The following is an 18,161-nucleotide window of genomic DNA, read 5'->3' as shown; positions in this document are numbered from 1 at the left end:
AAAAGCAATAAATTGATTTGCTCAGCAGATATTCTATAGCCTTGCGCAAACAAAGAAATGTGTAGGATAGGTGCACCTAGAAATTTATTATTCATTTTGGACTTAAAAACAGTTTGTGGTAACGAACTGTAAGTAAGGAGTGACTCGGCTCTATAATAACCGAAACTCTAAAAAATAGAATTTTTATATCAATAAATACATCGGAAGAATTGGCATATTATGCTGATTCCAAATATATAAGATTCATTAAGTTTAGTGTTCCTCATCAAAAGTTACTAGCCTGAGAAAATGTATCTGATTTTGGAAAAAGGATGGAAGCACCCCCGAAAAGTCAAGGAGCCTTAACAAAAATCGCACCGTTAGATTCAGTATATCAGAGAACCATACTGAAGAGGTTACAAGCTCCTATCTGCAAAAATATGGGATTTTGCCATTTTGCCAGAAGAAATATCACGGATGCGTGTTTTTTTGTTTTGCTTTTTCTTCCCAGGGATGATAGTATCGAACCAATGGTCCTGGAATATCAGGAGAGGGCTCATTCAAACGGAGATCAAAAGATCTATGCCCTTTTTAAATGACCAAAATTTGTAGGGCAACTAGCCTCCTCCCCTTCTTACGCCCCTTTTCCGCCAAAGTCGTCCAATCAAAATTTTGAGATTTCCATTTTGTTCATCATAATTGGAAGGTCCAATAACTATACCTTCGGGCATAACATGACCTCCAACATGGGGGGAGGGGAGTCCCGGAAAAAATTCTATGGAGGGGGGATTTCCGGCATGGTTTAAAAAACGATCAGAAATTTAAGTCTTTTTCAAATGAAATTGTTCTAAGAGGAATTTTTCAGGCGGGAATCCTCCGCTAGAAACTTTTAAGGGGCAATTATCAGCGGGAATGGAATTGTCCACGAAGAATTTTCCTGGCTGGAGGGGGGTGTTTTGAGTGGGAACAATTCTAGATGGATGGATTTTCCGTGGTGAGAGGGAATTTTCCATAGAGAGGGAGCCGGATTTCCGACATTTAAAAAAAATTATAAATCAAAATAAAAAACATGTCGAAGTGACAGTAAGAAGTAACATGAAAACGGATAACGAACATAAATTATTAGGTTTTGGAGGAAGGTTACCCCCTCCTCAATACCTCACTCTTTACGCTAAAGCTTTCGTCCCAATTCTTTAAGAACGACTCTTGAAACTCAAGGGCCTTTTAATTAGAGCAATAAGAAACTTTTTATAAAAGTATTACAAAACTTTAGCGTGAAAAGTGGGGTACTGAGGAGGTGTCAACCCCCTTCCAAAAAGTAATAATTTCTCTTCGTTTTAAGTTTTAATGTTACTCCTTAGTTTCACTTGAAATGACTTGTTTTTTTTTATTTAATAACCCATAAGGACGGGTAAATGTCAACATTTAATGACTTGATATGACAGCAGTCAAATATAGAATCCATCATAAGTTTTTTTTGGGCTCTTATCAACTTGCTATGGCCAATCTTACAAAACCTATCTTACACTCGGTATTTACCAACTCGGCCTTCCTAGTCTACAAAGATTTCGCTGGAATGATTTATGGCTAGCCAATGACCGGCTCATAGCATTTAATAAGGGCTAGAGAAATTTGTTGACATCCGTCCCCCTGTCACAAAACTATAATCCCCTTAATCTCCTCAAAAGAAAATTCTTAAAAGATTCATCTTGATCCCCCAGCACCGAGATAAAATAGGGCATACACTTATATAATTATCACAAACAATGTGACACAAATTGCAAAAGCATCGGCTTCAATTACTTGTTGTAAAAACTCACGCAATTGGCTAGGTGTTATGGATACTTACCAATTAAATAAAATACGAATTAATTAATTAAACAAAGCATGCGTTATGAAATAGGACAGCCACAATCACCAGCGTTTTAAGCATAAGAAACTCACGAGTAATTTTTTGGTATAAAACTCAGAAGAGCCCCTTCTTCGCCGCTATCTGAAAAGCGAAGCTGTCCAAGGCTGTGGATGAAAAAATTGACAGGTGTAAACCAAGACTTGAGGGCATCTTGGATCATCTTCGCAAAAATAGAGCTAGCTTCTCCTTCAGATACGTCAGGCATCAACACTCCATTTAAGTAATTAACTGCTTCTATTGTAACCCCTCTTATGCCTGATGATGCCATCTGTGAAATGGATTTAAAAAAAATACAAAACAAAAAGGTTAAATTCTTAGTAAATCTGATGCATCCTACTTGTTTAGTATGAACAAAACAAAACCTTCAAAATAACTTTTATAAATGCTATCTAAATTATTCAGCAGAAAAATAACCTAAACCAAACTGCACTTTAGAAACTTTCAAGATACACGGGCGACCGTGCATCTTGCCGGAATTTATTCGTCGAAACTTATTAGCCGGAGTTTCGGGAGAAAATTGGCAAGTGTGGAATTGCAAGGCGAACAGCAGAGAATTCGAACAAATTAACAGACGAGGTTGTAAACAACAATATTTTGGAAATTTTTAAGGAAGAAAGTAAGTTTCAAGGAAAGTTAGTATATTTTACATATGTATCAGGATCTGCCTTTCTACCGATTTGTTAATCTAATTTGAAGACAGCTATGTTTTAGTCCATGCGAACAGAATATTGTATTTTTGTGGCTCTGAGCGAAAAGCGTAACCCTTGGTTCACACTGCTGCGTATTTAACGTTTTGATCGTTAACATTTGATCGATCCGTTAAATTTTGTTCGTTATTTAGCTGCAAGTTGATACGTCATAGCGGTTCAACGACTGATTGATCGGCGTTGATCGTACGTTTGATCATAACGTTTTTAACGTTAAGATTTTTGATCGATCCGTTAAATTTTGTCCGTTATTTAGCTGCAAGTTGATACCTCATAGCGATTCAAAGACTGCGTCAAGACGTATCTACTGAGCCGTTACAAACCCATTCGTTATTTTCAATTAAAATATTTTTTTAATCAGACCTTGGAAATAACTGAAAAACTGATCATATTTATCAGGAGTTGTCCATTAATATACGAGTCCATAGAGAAGTCCATGAGAAGTTGTCCATAGAGCCATTCAAAGAAACATTTAATGTTCAAGGCATGGAGCGACATTTCCAGAGAAATAAACAAGGAAGTAGGAATTATATAATCAATCAGGCATAGATGGCCTAGTTAATATAGGTTACCCTTTTTGAAAATTATTTTTTTGGCTCCTAGAGCTTGGTTTAGTCTATTCCTATAATGTTTAAATACCTCATACTAATTGCCACACTTCAGTGGCTGCAAGAACATTTTTGCGATTTTTCTCCATCCAATATCCGAGAGTTGTTTAACGTTAAAAAAAAATAGCACCATTTTGAACCGAGGTAACCTCATTACTTTTGGAGTTAATAATCATGATAATGACAACCATCGAGACGATCAAAGGGATTGCTTCCAAAACACTGCAAAGGTCTATACTCTTCTATAGATGAAACACTACTTGAAGGTGGTTTTCATCCAAAAAGCTCAACAAACCACATGGCTAATAACCTCAGTCCTATCTCCTTTCTGCTTAAGAGCACTACCATAATTAGAAAGAAAAAGAGAAATGGGGACATTATACGATAAATTTAAATACCTTTATCATTGTAGTTAAACAATCTTGGAAATTGAAACTATTGTGCTAAAACTTCAGATACCCACAACTACTATCTAAAAATTTCGATTCTGTTTCACCCCAATCCCCTGTGAGCAGGCACACCCTCATGTATATTGTATGTCCCTAAAAGCATAAAACCCCCAAAAAATATGACTCTCGAATTTCACCCTTCCATTACAGAAAGACAAGGTACGAGAGTAACGTTAACGTGGTAACGTTCTATTCACAATGTTCACAAAATTTTATAAAAGCTAATATTTTCTAAATAAGTAATTTTTTTCTCTGTTTTTGGGCTCATTCCTCCTGGCTCTTTAATTATTTTATTTTTTTGTTAATAGTAGTCTCATTTAAGGTTTTGGTTGATGATCACCCACCTACTCAGCATTTTAGTATCCTTAATAACATTGTATTTGTACCTAAATAGCTCGAAAAGGAATCAGCGTCAAAAAGTGCATAACCAGAAGTCTGAAACTCCGAGCATTACTGAACTTTATCTTTCGTCAAAAGCTATATTTATATCCATTGAAAGTCTTTCATCATTAGGTTGCTAAGAGTTTTTTTCAAAACCAGTTTATAATCTAATCTTTATCGGCAACCTTGCACTATGACAAATTCATCCTAGTTGAAAAAAAATACTAACAACAAAAGTACGAAGAACAAAAGGGAAATCTTTTTGTAAGACAGTGGAGATAATTTGATGTCTTACAAAAAGATTTCCCTTTTGTTCTTCGTACTTTTGTTGTTTGTGATGGAAAGGCAGTGTGGTCTTCGTCGCCAAAAAAAATACTGGAAAGTAATTTAATATTCTATATTAGGATTTAATTATAATGTTGTAAAGAAATATTACATGCCACATTTGAGAGAAAAATTTGTGGTTGGTGCTCTAAATCTTAGGCAACGATTCCTAAAACGATCCAAGATGTTATCAAAATTTTTATATTTCTATACAAAAAACAGCAATAATCTACAAGGCAGTTCGCAGGTCTGCTGGTAAATAGAAAAAAGAGCAAGAAATTACAGCTCGTAGTTGAGTAAACGGGCTTCATTTTGGTTAATGTTAATTTTGTTTGATCGCCAATTTTTATTTTCATCAAATAGATTTAAAGATGGAAACATAACAGGATCAATATTACATAAAATACTATCATATCGTACCCTCTAAACGCTTAGACAAAACAATTTAGCAACACAAGTTTATTGCCTATAACACTAAGTGGAATTCGAAGATAAAAATACAGAGAGACAATGTATCATTTCCAACTACCTATTTGTACTCTACCCACTCAGCAGAAGCGTTAATAAAAGATTTTCTATACATGTCACAGGAAAAGGATACGATCAAAAATGGGGTTTTTAAGGTCAAACGAGAATACTGAATAAACAAACAAAGTAGGGGTCGGTAACGTTTCCGATTCCGTTTCTGTTTTTCTTCCACCGTTTTCTCCACTGTTTTAGAAAACGGAAAAAACAGCTAGCCGTTTTTTTATTACCCTTTTTGTTTCTGTTCTGTTTTTTTTCTTATCGTTTTTGCCGTTTCTGTTTTTCTTATAACCGTTTTTATTCATTTTACGTGTTTTGGTTGCTAATAGAATCATGTCGCATTCTTGCGACTTTTATTGGAGTTGGACACTTGCGATGTATAGAGTCTGGATTCTTGATAATCTTGATGCATGATGAATTTTGTCAGTTCAGAAAATGTCTATGCATGAGAAGGAGCTTGTAATCAGAGACATTTAAGTAAGTAGAATTTAAGGTAGGCTAATGTAGCTACGTAGCTATATATATATATATATATATATATATATATATATATATATATATATATATATATATATATATATATATATGTTAAATAAAATAAGGAGTTTTTTTTAACTAAAAGAAAGGAGCGACATTAAAACGAACAGAAATTATTACGTATATTAAAGGGGCTGTCTGCTCCAATAGAGTTGTGAGAAAGAGTCAAACTTTAGCGTAAAGAGCGAGGAGTTGAGGAGGGAAAGCCCCTTTCATATACGGAATAATTTCTGTCCGCTTTATGTTTTAAAGTCGCTCCTTACTTTCAGTTAAAAAAACTTGTTTTTTTATTTAATTTCTGAACGTTTTTGAACAAATGCAGGTTTTGATTTTGGCTCACCGTACATGAATAATTAAAACGAAATTTGCATATTAATTTTACTTTTTTTGGCTAAATGACTTTCTCGAAATTTTGATCTGACTGATTTTGAGAAAAAAGGGGCAGAAGAGGGGGCCTAATTTACCTCCAATTTTTTTGTTACTTAAAAAGGGCACTAGAACTTATAATTTTGTTTACGACGTTTTTATTAGTAATAAATAAACGTAACTTAAGAATTAGCTTACGTAACGAACTTCTATATTCGTATAGTTTTATTACGTATATTAGGGGCTTCACCCCCTAGTCAATACCTCACTCTTTACGCTAAAGTTCAAATTTTGCTTCAATTCTTTAATACTGACCCCTTAATTGCAAAGGCCGTTAATTCAAATAAATAGCTCCTATGAAATTACTAAAAAAAACTTTACCGCAAAGAGCGAGGTTGGACTAGGGGGCGAACCCAATCATATACGTAATAATTTCTTTTCGTTTTAAGTTTTGATGTTGCTCCTTACTTTCAGTAGAAAAGCTTGGGTACTTATTTAGAATCCGTTAAACATGCGAGAAGTGAAGTTTCGTTAATGCTAATGAAATAAAACAAAATAGGATGAAAATATAATAGTTTATGAACAAATTTGGGCTGTATATTTGCACATTAGGGGGGAGGGGGTAAAGCATAGCATATATTCAATACGTAACCTAACCTAGGTACCTTTTTTTGCCCCTTCAACCCCAAAAAACTAGAGTTTAAATCTCTGTCACGGAGTGAACAATACCTCACTAGGGAGCGAAAACCTGTTTTTCATATAGCATCTTTGAGATTTCTATGCAGTCTTTCTCGCGTTTTTATCAGATTCTAAATAAGTGCCAAAACTTGTTTTTTATTTAATTTTTGATCGTTTTTCTTTTTAAATTGTGCTAGGAAATCCGGCCTCCCTTCATAGCAATGTCCCTTCCTCCATGAAAAGATCCTTCCACGTAACCCCCTACCCCCGTCCACTACCAGAAAAAAATCCCTCTGAAAATTTCTGTATACTTCCCAATAACCAATACTAAATGTAAACATTGGGCAAAGTTCATAACTTTCTGACCTTCCTCCGGGAACTGTGGGGCATTAAGTCATCCTCAAAGACATATTTATTAGATTTTAGACCATTCTGAACAAAATGGCTATCTCAGAATTTCGATCGGGTAACTTTGGGGAAAAAATGAGCGTGGGAGGGGGCCCAGATGCCATCCATTTTTTTGGTCACTTAAAAAGGGCAGTAGAACTTTTAATTTCTTTTCAAATGAGCCCTCCCGCGACATTGTGGACCGCTGGGTAAATACGATAACCCCTTAAAAAAAAAAAAAAAAACATCCGTGATCTTTCCAAAAAAATACAATTTTCCACATTTTTGCAGATACGAGCTTGAAACCTCTACAGTAGGATTCTCTGATAAGCTGAATCTGATAAGCTGAATCATTTTCATTAAGGTTCTATGACTTTTAGGGGGTGTTTCCCCCCTTTTTCGAAAATGAGGCAAATTTTCTCTGGCTCGTAACTTTTTATGAGTAAAACTAAGTTGATGAAACTTATATTTTTTAAATTAAGAATAAAAATTTGATTCTTTTGATGTATCTATTGGAATCAAAATTCTGTTTTTTTAGAGTTCCGTTTACTATTGAGCCGGGTCACTCCTTACTTACAGTTCGTTACCACGAACTGTTTGATATCTTTATAATATATATATATATATATATATATATATATATATATATATATATATATATATATATATATATATATATATATATATATATATATATATATATATATATATATATATATATATATATATATATATATATATATATATATATATATATATATATTTATTTATTTATGCCCGCTTACAATGCAGAAATGGAGAAAAAAAAAGCGGAGTACAAAATGAAACAAAAAAGAAGAAAAACATGTTCAACACTAAAAATTAAATACAGGTATTTCATTCACAGAAACAGTTGAGTCAGCGGTGAGTCGTAGAGTTTACTGAGGGATCGTTTTGAGGCTCTCCGTTCTAGATCAATCACCGTGGTTGATGGATCAAGGATTCCATATATGGATGAGATCTCCGTGTTAGAAAATCTTAGTAGAAGTCCCAGTAAAAATTTTGCAAATCTGTAATATGTGGTTCGTATTTTTCGACGCTCGGTGAGGGCCAGCATTTCCCAAAAGTGTGATATGTACTAGATGGCAGGAGAGACGACGGCGTTGAATAGTTTTGACTTAATAAATCGATTAAATGACCACTTGCATTTGACAGCTTCTCCATATGCTGAGCGGATAGATTTACAGACTGATTCAGCCAACAAGCCTCTAGTTGACCTAGGCGTCTGACCATACGTGATACCAAGGTATTTTAGGGACTGGGACTTCTGGATTCTGATACCGTCAAGGAAAAGATTGGAATTGTTCAAGTTAGTGCCGCTAAAAACGATAAATTCCGTTTTTTCTATGTTGACTCGTAGTCCTATTCTTCTGTATAGGGTCACTAAAAGACGAAGATTCTCGTCTTTTATATATATATATTATATATATATATATATATATATATATATATATATATATATATATATATATATATATATATATATATATATATATATATATATATATATATATATATATATATATGTTATGTACTTTACCCTTTCTAATGTGCAAATGTATAGCCGAAATTATATGTTTTCAAAGCATTTTGCCCTGCGTCACTCTTGTTTCGAACTTTCGACCCGTGTTCCTGTAAAATTAAATTAATGCTGAAAAGCTATATGAGAAGCCATAAGCCATAGCAAAAAGCCATATACAGTTTGTGCTATATAGGTAAATATCTCTTATACCCACCTCACTCAAGAAGTGAAGTTAGATTAATCCTAATGAAATATACCTAAGTATGATTGCAATACAATACTCTAAAACAAATTTGGGCCATATGTTTGCACGTTATGGGGTGGGTGGGGGGATAAAGTGTAGCGGGTCTGCTTGCAAAATGTGTTAGCTACAATTATTCTGCATATTATGAAGTAAGAATTGTTTTTAACTTCAGGCTGTCCAGCCAAAGAGTCTAAAAATAACTAGAAAGACGAAAAGTTTTTTAAAATTACTGCCAGAAAGCTCATCATTGGGAGAGCCATCAACTGATAAGGGTTAGCTAAGAAATCATTTTTCTTACTACCATACAGATGAACAAGAGAACCGAATATCATTGAATTCTATACATCTTCACCTCCCTATGGTTTGAAATTATCTAATTTTTTCATTAAAAGCTGCATTTTTCTCATTTGGATGACTCAGAAACAATGGCAGATACGGGATTTGAGAGGGTGCGGCTTGATTATTGAATAAAATTATACTCTGCGAGAGGTGTGTTTTTTCCTTCTTCTCTTATGCTTATTCTTATTCTGTAATTCTGATTTATCATTCTCATTCTTATTTAAATCACTGCAATCGCAGGAGTATCTAGAGTTAAACTCACACCGCTCCATGCAATTAGTAATAATATTCTTTACAAGCGCTGATACTTATGCTGTCATAAATGGCAACAAATTTGGTATCAAATGTTTCGTCAAATTCTGACCCCAAATTTGACGTGGGCCCTCTATTAAAGAAGGTCAAGTTTTGGGAGAAACATGGGACCATAAATAAGGGAGCAGATACAATTACATATAGTTACTGCAAAAAAGACGTAAAGCCAACAAGGGGGCCTGCAACGTCGTTTAAAAATCACTTCAAGAGTAAGCACAAAATTGCTGAGCAACCTAAAACAATTACTGTTCCCAAGAAGTCATATCCTACAGCCTTGCCTAAGCTCAGCATGCCAAGCACATCAAGCGAATATTGCGAAACCACCCAAACTAAATTTGAAGCCGCAGCAAGTAAAAATAGTGATATAAGAATTTATTTGAAGTCTATAAAGCAGCAACAGCTGAAGCTGAACAAGTTATGCAGCAAAAGAGTTTGTATTGATAAGCTTCCTATTTCAATATTTAAAAAACCGGGAGTACAGGCTCTAATTTCTAAGCTTACTGGAGGTCTTACTGGCCCTTCAGTTCGTACTGTTCCAAGACATTTAGTTACAGTAAAGAAAATCAAGGAAAAGCAGCTAAAAGCGAAACTACAGAAAGTCAGGAAAGTGAATTTAACCCTAGACTGTAGGTCTTCAAGAACAGGATGTGGCTTCATAGTTATTACAGCTCATTACGTAATGAAAAATGCTGACGGCAAGCTCACTTTAGTACAAACAATCCTTGAGCTTAAGAGAATAACAGTTTCTCACATTAGCACCAACATCCTTCGTGGAGTCCGTAGTAGCCTCCAGAAGTTCAGAATTCTACAGAAAGTCTACTTTATAATTACTGATTCAGGAGCTAATATATTAAAGGCCCTCAGAGACGGTAACATTATGCAAAGTACATGCTTTGTGCACAACTTGCATAATGAGGTGTCTAATGCCTTCAAGCTGTGGGAATGCAGAAACAAGGCAGACTTAGTAAGTGCTATCCAGCTGAATAATTCCGGATCCAGTTCTGAATCTGATGATAACATAGATGCTGCTGAACAAGATGACTTTCCCGACCTGATTGTAGGAGATAATGACATTGAAGAAATGGGTTACACTGACTGCAGTAATGACAGTCGGAATCAAATGATTCAGACCTTTACAGTGATTATGAGAACTCAGTACCAAGACAATCAGAAGCTTCCACTGAAGTATTGACGCTGGGAGCAGCACTGATAAAAATACGAAAGCTAGTTAGAATACTGAAAGTTTCTTCCAAATCTCATGACCTCTTAGAAGCTATCTGCAAGACATATAATTTTAGTCCATCCATCACAAAGGATATGAATGTTAAATGGAACAGCACCCTTACTATGATAGAAATGTATGGTACCCGTAAAGAACCACTGCGTGAAATCTTCAACCGAAGCCTCCGTGACGCTAAAATCAGAGACCTAGAACTTAACAACAACGAGTGGTCCATTGTGGAAGCTGTCATTGACGTTCTTCGTCCGTTCAAACAGGCAACGGTGATAGCTAGCGGGTATAATTATATTACGGCAAGCAAAGTTGTGATGATGATTAAAAGACTTCAGTTATTCAGTTATTTATCACTTATAAGCACTGCCCGCGCAGCAGCAAATATTATTAGGGCATAGGAAGAGAGAGAGAGAGTTTCAGTGTTCTTGAGTAAGAGACGTAGATCAGATAAAAATAATTCTGATCCGCTAGAATGTTGGACTGACTGTGTCGACACTTACCCAGAGTTAAGTCAAATTGCTTGTATGCATCTCGCAGTGCCTGCAAATTCAGTACCAAGTGATAGCATATTTAATATTGCTGGGAACTTTACTCGAAAGCAGTGCTCACAAATGACTACCAAGTCACTTGAACTTCGAATGTTTCTAAGTGATAAGTTTTGATTTATGTGGTCATTTTGAATGTTTGGTCTTTTTCTATATTTGAACTTTTTTACTAATCAATGTTTGTCAATGTTCATTTTACTCTCAAAAGACTACAAAATTGAAAAAAATGGAAATATCTGTTAAAACGACCGTTAAAAAGAAAAAACAGGCCGTTTCTGTTTTTCAGTAAAAAACGGAAAAAAACGGAATTCCGTCTTTTTTCTCGTTTCTGTTAGTATCTGTTTCTGTTCCGTTTTTTAATTGCCGTTTTTTACCGTTTCTGTTTAAACCAAAAACAGAAATGGTGCCAACCTCTAAAACAAAGTGAATATTTCGAGAGGACAACTGCCTCTCTTCTTCAGCGTGAAACGAAATAACATATTCAAGGAAAGTGCCGAAGAAAAAAACTAACAAAAAACAAACGCTGAAAGTTAGTGTGAAAAGAACCAAAAACCAATGAAAAAACCAAAAAATTTAAATATGAGTAAAATTCTATAAAAGCCAAAAATTATAAGAATTAAAACCAAATACCTAACAACCATAAAAGCGAGTCATTCACCAATATCTGCGATTTGTACAAAATCAAAAAATTATGAATTGACATCGACGGATACTAGCGAAGAAGCGAACAACCAAATTTTGTTCGCTAGTATCCGTCGATGGCAGTTAATAATTATTTTTTTTTTCATTGGTGTTTTGGTTCTTTTCACATTAACTTTCCGCGTTTGTTTTTGCTGTTTTTTTTTTCTTCGGCACTTTCCTTGAATATATTATTTCGTTTCGCGAGAAGAAGAGAGGTGGTTGTCCTCTCGAAATATTCCCTTTGTTTGTTGATTCAGTAATCTCGTTTGGCCTTAAAAACCCCATTTTTGTTCGTTTCCTTTTCTTATATTATGGCAGGCCAATGCGGCTTAAGAAATTATCTTATGTCACAGGAAGACATCACAGGACAAAGAACAGGATTTTTTTCATGCATTTACTGTAATTTCAAGGGCGGGTGATAATGTGATGCATGGGAAACAATACCAGAACCCTGAGGATGAGACAGAGTCTTGAGCCCAAACCTCCTGTGTAAAGTATCTTTTCCCCAACCACAGTGTTTTGTTTCAAATTTTGTAGGAGAAAATGGTAGGGATACCCCTGGTAATCTAAATATGTAGCCAGTAAATATTGACACTCTAGAAGGGTCTTAGGAGCTGGGTAACACATTTCCGCAAAGGTTTTGAGCATGACGATATACTCTTACCAAAGCAAAGAGGTTGAGGAAAAGTTGAGCGTGCTTTCTAACCGCGTTAAATGCTTCACAACAAAGATCAATAAACTGTTGGAACCGAGGCGAGGGCTTATCTCCACCGTTAATTACATACGCCATGTCAGATGACAGGACAAACGGTGTACGATCCCTGAAAAAGAAAATTATATTGTCGATGGGATACGTAAGGGTAAGGTACGGCGTTATAAGAAAAACAGAACAGTTTAAGACTTTACTTGACTTTTATTTAACGAAAACATAGACATAAATTTTGTACAAAGGAGAAGAGAGGAATCTCGTAATGTCTCCTTTATCCAAAAATAATAGGACAAAGAAATTACACTTCTCGCTAACATAGCTTCAAAAAAGAAAAGAAAAATTGATAAGATTTATTTTAACAATTTTTAAAATGAATTTAAAGAAGAAAGCATAACTTAACTATCGACTCACGGAGATAGGGATGGGATTTACTTAACAATTTATAAATAAATCAATAATACAATCAATCCCCACTACTGTAGGCTGAAAGGACCATTTTTTTCAATTTCTTTTTGTACATGTACAGTGATGGTGATTCACTTACTAATTCAAATAACTTATGTTTATTCGCAATCTGAGTAAGTTGATATCTTAAACTTAGTCTTGATCTCTCATTTTTAACAGACAGGAAAAGAAACTTAATCCTAGTTCTTGATAAATGGCTATGGTTATTTTCAACCGAAAGTTTCATACTATTGAAAAAATGATCTTTATGTTGGATTTTAAAAAAACCATATGCCCAAATTAAGGTGAAAATTTGTTGTAAATCAAGAATATCAAGAAATAGATAAGGTGTTTTAATTTCAGATTAAATCCTCTGTCTTCCTAGGGTGTGCTAAAAAATCGTCTAGGATTCTTATTAATTTATATTAAACATTTTGGAGTCCTCGTAAGTGTGAAGGGAAAGTCAACATCCAAACGCTCGGGCAATACTGGAAATACCAATCAATTAATGAAAAATAATAGGTGCAATATGGCTAGAATAGGTGCAATATGGCTAGACCATTTATTTAGTTTATGTAGGACGATAGAAAAAAGTACTACTACAGGTTCAATGAGTGGTTTAATATGAACGGGCTTTTGATCCACGTACGAAATTCCTTTAGTTTGTCAAAGTAATAACGTACTTCACGAAACTAACAAACTATGAGCAAAGGTAGCTAATGAGCACAGCAAATAGTTGCGTGTAGATTCCAGTCTGACACAGAGTGACGTCCTTTCGCCTTTCATTTAATTAATTTTGAGAGATTTCCTTTTTCGTACAATGTGAATACGAAGGGAAGATAAGATGATATACAATTAATATTATATAAACGATTTTCGATAATTTAACAACAATTTAATCGAGCTAACAATATTCTTGTTGAATAAGGTGCATCACCAGGACTTCAATCACATATAGAAACACAAAACATTTTAGGGTGGGGGGGGGGGAGGTCACTGTAGGTACTATGAAGGTTGGCATTGAGACGGTGGAAAGGATACATTTCTTTACTTGGAGAGTGTTATAACTAAGGACAGATACAAAGTTGCAAGGTTGCATATAACTATGGACCTTGGTTGCAAGAGGTATAGATGTAAGTAAAGTAGTTAAAGCATAAGATAGTTTCGATCGACTCAGGAACTCATGAGAGGAAAAGGATAAAAAGAAATTTTTGAGTTACAACCTTTTTTACAAGAAAACTAATATTACCTTTTAAAGCTGCCAAAAGTTTGCGCATCTCCAAGAAACTTGCCAAAGTCAATATGAAACAAGTGGCCTGACGAGCAGATCATAATATTGTCATTATGGCGATCGCATATTCCTAAAATGTAGGTTGCAACACTGTATCCGGCACATGATGCTAAAAAATAAAATAAGCCGTAAATCAAGCCTTAAGGCCAACGAAAAAGTAGTGTAGGACTGCTTCTTTTTTTACTTGATTGAATTTTTAAACCTCGATATAAGGGACATCATATACGTAATGGGGGGAATTAGGAGCTTTGTCATGCTCATTTGCAAAGATCTATCAAGAATTTCTCAAGCTGTAGCTAAGGTGTTATCCACAAACTAGTGTTGTATTTCCTGTAAAGAAGGGAACACTCCTCTCTGACTCTCCAGTTATCTGCAGCGGCCATGAGCAAAAGAGAAGTTGGAATTGGCTTAGTTTTCTCCAAGTCAGTTGCAAAGACTTCCATTAGTTGGAAACCAATAAACATCAGAATAGTTACAGCTCCCCTCAATTGGCACCATACAAAAGTGGCAGTAAGGGTATCTTATGCCCCCAATCACAAAGCTGAAGACTCTGTAAAGGAGCACTTCTACAAGCAGCTTTACTAATCAGCAAGAAAAAGGATATAAAGAGTAGCAGAAGCATTTTCAGATGATAAATTGATGATTGCAAGGCTGCGAGTGAAGCTAAAGGCCCTAAAAAAAAAAAAAAAAAAAAAAACTCAAGCTATAAGCCATTACATAACTGAAAACTCAGAAATGCATAAACCAGGTAGCAGTTTGCTATAAAGCTTATCAACAGATTTGAAATATTTAACTCTTTTGAAGAAAGTAATTCTTAGGTGACCTGCGGACATCTGGAAGACTATTAAGAAATACTTGTAAGTCGTAAGTGAAACCCTAGGGATAAAAACCCGCATCAGAGAACAGAGGGGAATCATCCGAAACCTGGATATCAATATGAGCGACCTTTAAAGAAATTGGATTTCTTCTCCACTGTGACTGAGCATTACATAATCGCTCACTACAGTGAATACAAGAAACTAAATAAAACTGCGAAAAAGAGTACCTGATCAGACAAGAGGCAGTAGATTGGAGTTCAGACTGAAAAAGCAGAAGTGGCGGCAAAATAGGGGGATTGAACAAAATCACTAAAAACGATTTTGGGAGATTTAAGACAATTACTTGGAAAGTAAAAGACAGGACTGGTTGCTGAACAGGATACAATAAACAAGATTTGAGCAAATCACTTTGAACATCTGTTAGATGGGTCCCACTAGCAACCCTGCCGACTATTCCAGTTACTCCCCTCCAAAACCTTGACATGATCATTCGTCCTGTATAAACTTAAAAAATGGTTAATTTTTCGAAGAAGATAAAATCCTGAAAGTCCCCTGACTGGGGCAGAATATCTGGCAAGATGTTGAAAACCTTTATTAATGACCACCTTGTCATATAGAGAACCCGGATGACTAACATTTGGAATACCAAAAAATATTCAACGATTGGATAAGGAGCATCTTCGTTAAAAGTTACAAAAACAGGAGATGCATTTAAATGCGAAAATTTGAGAGGAATGAGTCTCCTATGAGTACCGGGAACGCTGATGTTGATCATGTTGCTGAACACAATGGGAGAATCATCGAACCAGCATAGCTAATCTTGGACCAGCATCAGCGAGAGGAACAAGGCTTCCAGCCTAGCAGGTCCTGTGCCAATCTCATCTTCGTTCTAAAAACATTGCTACAAGAATCTTGCCAGTGGGGAAATAACATATCTTTTCTTTATAGAATTCAAAAAGGCGATGGACTCAGTTAGTAACTCTGTGAAAAATTTTCTGAGACTACGGTATACCAGATAAAGTGGTTTGGATTGTGGAAGAATTCTACAGACATTAAGTCCTTTGTTCGGAGGCTAGAAGGAAACACAAGGTACTTCAAGATATTGGCCGCAATCAAGTAGAGATATCTTACCACCGCTGCTATTTATTCTGATAAAGGATTAAATAATAAGAACCTGTGTTGGTTGTGATATTCACGTAGGAAAAAGGGCAAATTGGTGACGTGGAAACTGCTGATAACATTGGGTTGCTTAAGTCACGCAAGCAAAGCTCCAAGAGTACCTAAACTACATAAAGGAGTCATTGGAAGAGTTCGGCCGGGCAGTCAATTGCGTCTGAACGTTAATTGCAACCCCCAAACTGTTGAACAGGTCACTGAATTCAAGTATCTTTGAATCATCGCAAAAAACAACAGGGAATGTGAACACGATGTAAAGACCAGGGTTGAACAAACATGTCATGCTTTACGAAGACTCCAGCAAGTTTAGGGTTCCCAGAAATACTCCACACGTCAGAAGCGATGATTGTTCAGTAGAAATATTTTTGTGACGGTTTAGAAAGATGGCACCTGAACCAACAGTTAGAGAAAAGATAAATGGGATCAGAGATTATTGCACCAGTCACATCCTGAAGCTCAACTGGACACAGGGAGTCCCGAACAAGACTTTGAATGAGCTCACGCTGCAACAATCAAACTCAAACATAAAATACCATACATGGAGGTACCTAAGACACACCCTCCAAATGCCTTAAACATTCAGACAAGTCCAGTCAAAGACTGTGTCAGATTCAGACAAAGGGGCAGACCTAAGAACTTTCTCAAACACAGCTATATCGACGACTTCCAAAATCTTCCCAAATTTCTGTAAATTAAGTGAGCTAGAAACATCTAAGGAGAGGTTTGCGGATCTACTTGGATGTCCTAAGTGCCTTCGAAGGCCGAGAAGGTCCTAAGGTCTGAGGTAAAATTAGGGGCTGAAAGACAAATAAGAGTAGTTGCAGAAATAGTGAAAGACGCCACATCAGATAATTAGCTCTAGATAATCAAATAATTACTGGCAGATGTTAGGGTGTATGTATTAAATTCTAGATAAGTATATGGAACAAACGAATACAAATGAAACATGTGCTCTGACGATAAACTCAAAATATTGTCATTATGACGACCACGTATCCATAGAATGTACATCGCAGTACTGTATCCAGAAGACTATACTGAAAAGAAAGTAAATAGCTTTCGACGATCATCCAGCAGGTTAGTTTCATTTTCCATTAAGTTAGAATTTTACACTACATAATAAGTTTGAAAACAGCAACTCTAGTAAAAAAAAAAAAAAAAAAAAAAAAAAAAAAAAAAAAAAAAAGATTATTAACACATTCAATTTGTTATCTTCCACGCATTCTTTTTTTTCTAATTAAACTAAATTAAAACTGGAGAAATAGGAAGAACCCTTGAATCTAACCAGTAGGATAACAAATTGATTAAAATGAATTAAAGCGTTCTACATTTTGGTTTTGGTATTATTTATTTTATTGCTGTATATATGTCTTTTTTTTACTGGCGTATTTTTTGGTACTACTAGTTCTTTAAGGAATAAAGTATCTAATAATTTCTTGGTACACGGTTTCACCCTCCAACTCTATATTTTTTTTTTTTTTTTTTGCAGCACACCGTCAGAACCGAAGCTTTTTGTGTGCTACTGATTGGTTTAAAAAAATGGGCTATTGAAAATAAGCTATTACTACTCATACTCATACATCTAACCATAGAGCTACGGTTTCATCCTCCAACTCCTTAGACTTCTCATACCTTATGTTTGTTGTTATTATTAGTAGTTCATACCTTAAATAAATATTACACCCAAAAAAAAAAACAACATAATTAGTATTTAATTCCTAAGGCTTTCCACTCTCGTGAACAATTTCGAAAGAAAGATATGAAATTTTTATTGTTTACCAACAAGAAAATAATTCTCCACTTTCATTACTAAGAACTGCATATTTGGATTGATCCAGACAAAGCATGGGGCAACTTGAATATGGGAAACTTGAACTCCATTTCAATTTGCTTGATGCACAAACAAAAAGCTTATTCCTGTTACTGCAAACACTTTTCCAAATTAGACTGAGTT

General features: G+C 35.2%; 1 protein-coding gene across 2 annotated transcripts in view; it reads right to left on the bottom strand.

Annotated features, from left to right (window-relative positions):
- The window catches only part of Pi3K68D (phosphatidylinositol-4-phosphate 3-kinase catalytic subunit Pi3K68D), a 236,708-nt gene that overhangs the window by 45,729 nt on the left and 172,818 nt on the right, over positions 1-18,161 (bottom strand). For both annotated transcript variants that reach the window (XM_089099478.1, XM_089099477.1), the window contains exons 16-18: positions 14,172-14,322; positions 12,434-12,590; positions 1,924-2,159 (exon numbers count right to left, since the gene is read on the bottom strand). In XM_089099478.1, the coding sequence (XP_088955604.1) occupies positions 1,924-2,159; positions 12,434-12,590; positions 14,172-14,322 (544 nt within the window). The remainder of the gene's footprint in view (positions 1-1,923; positions 2,160-12,433; positions 12,591-14,171; positions 14,323-18,161) is intronic.

The sequence above is a fragment of the Artemia sp. Qi Xiang Cuo genome, chromosome 13, assembly GCF_049724085.1.
Source record: "Artemia sp. Qi Xiang Cuo chromosome 13, ASM4972408v1, whole genome shotgun sequence".
Lineage (NCBI taxonomy): Eukaryota > Metazoa > Arthropoda > Branchiopoda > Anostraca > Artemiidae > Artemia > Artemia sp. Qi Xiang Cuo.
This window is presented reverse-complemented; position numbering and strand designations above follow the sequence as displayed.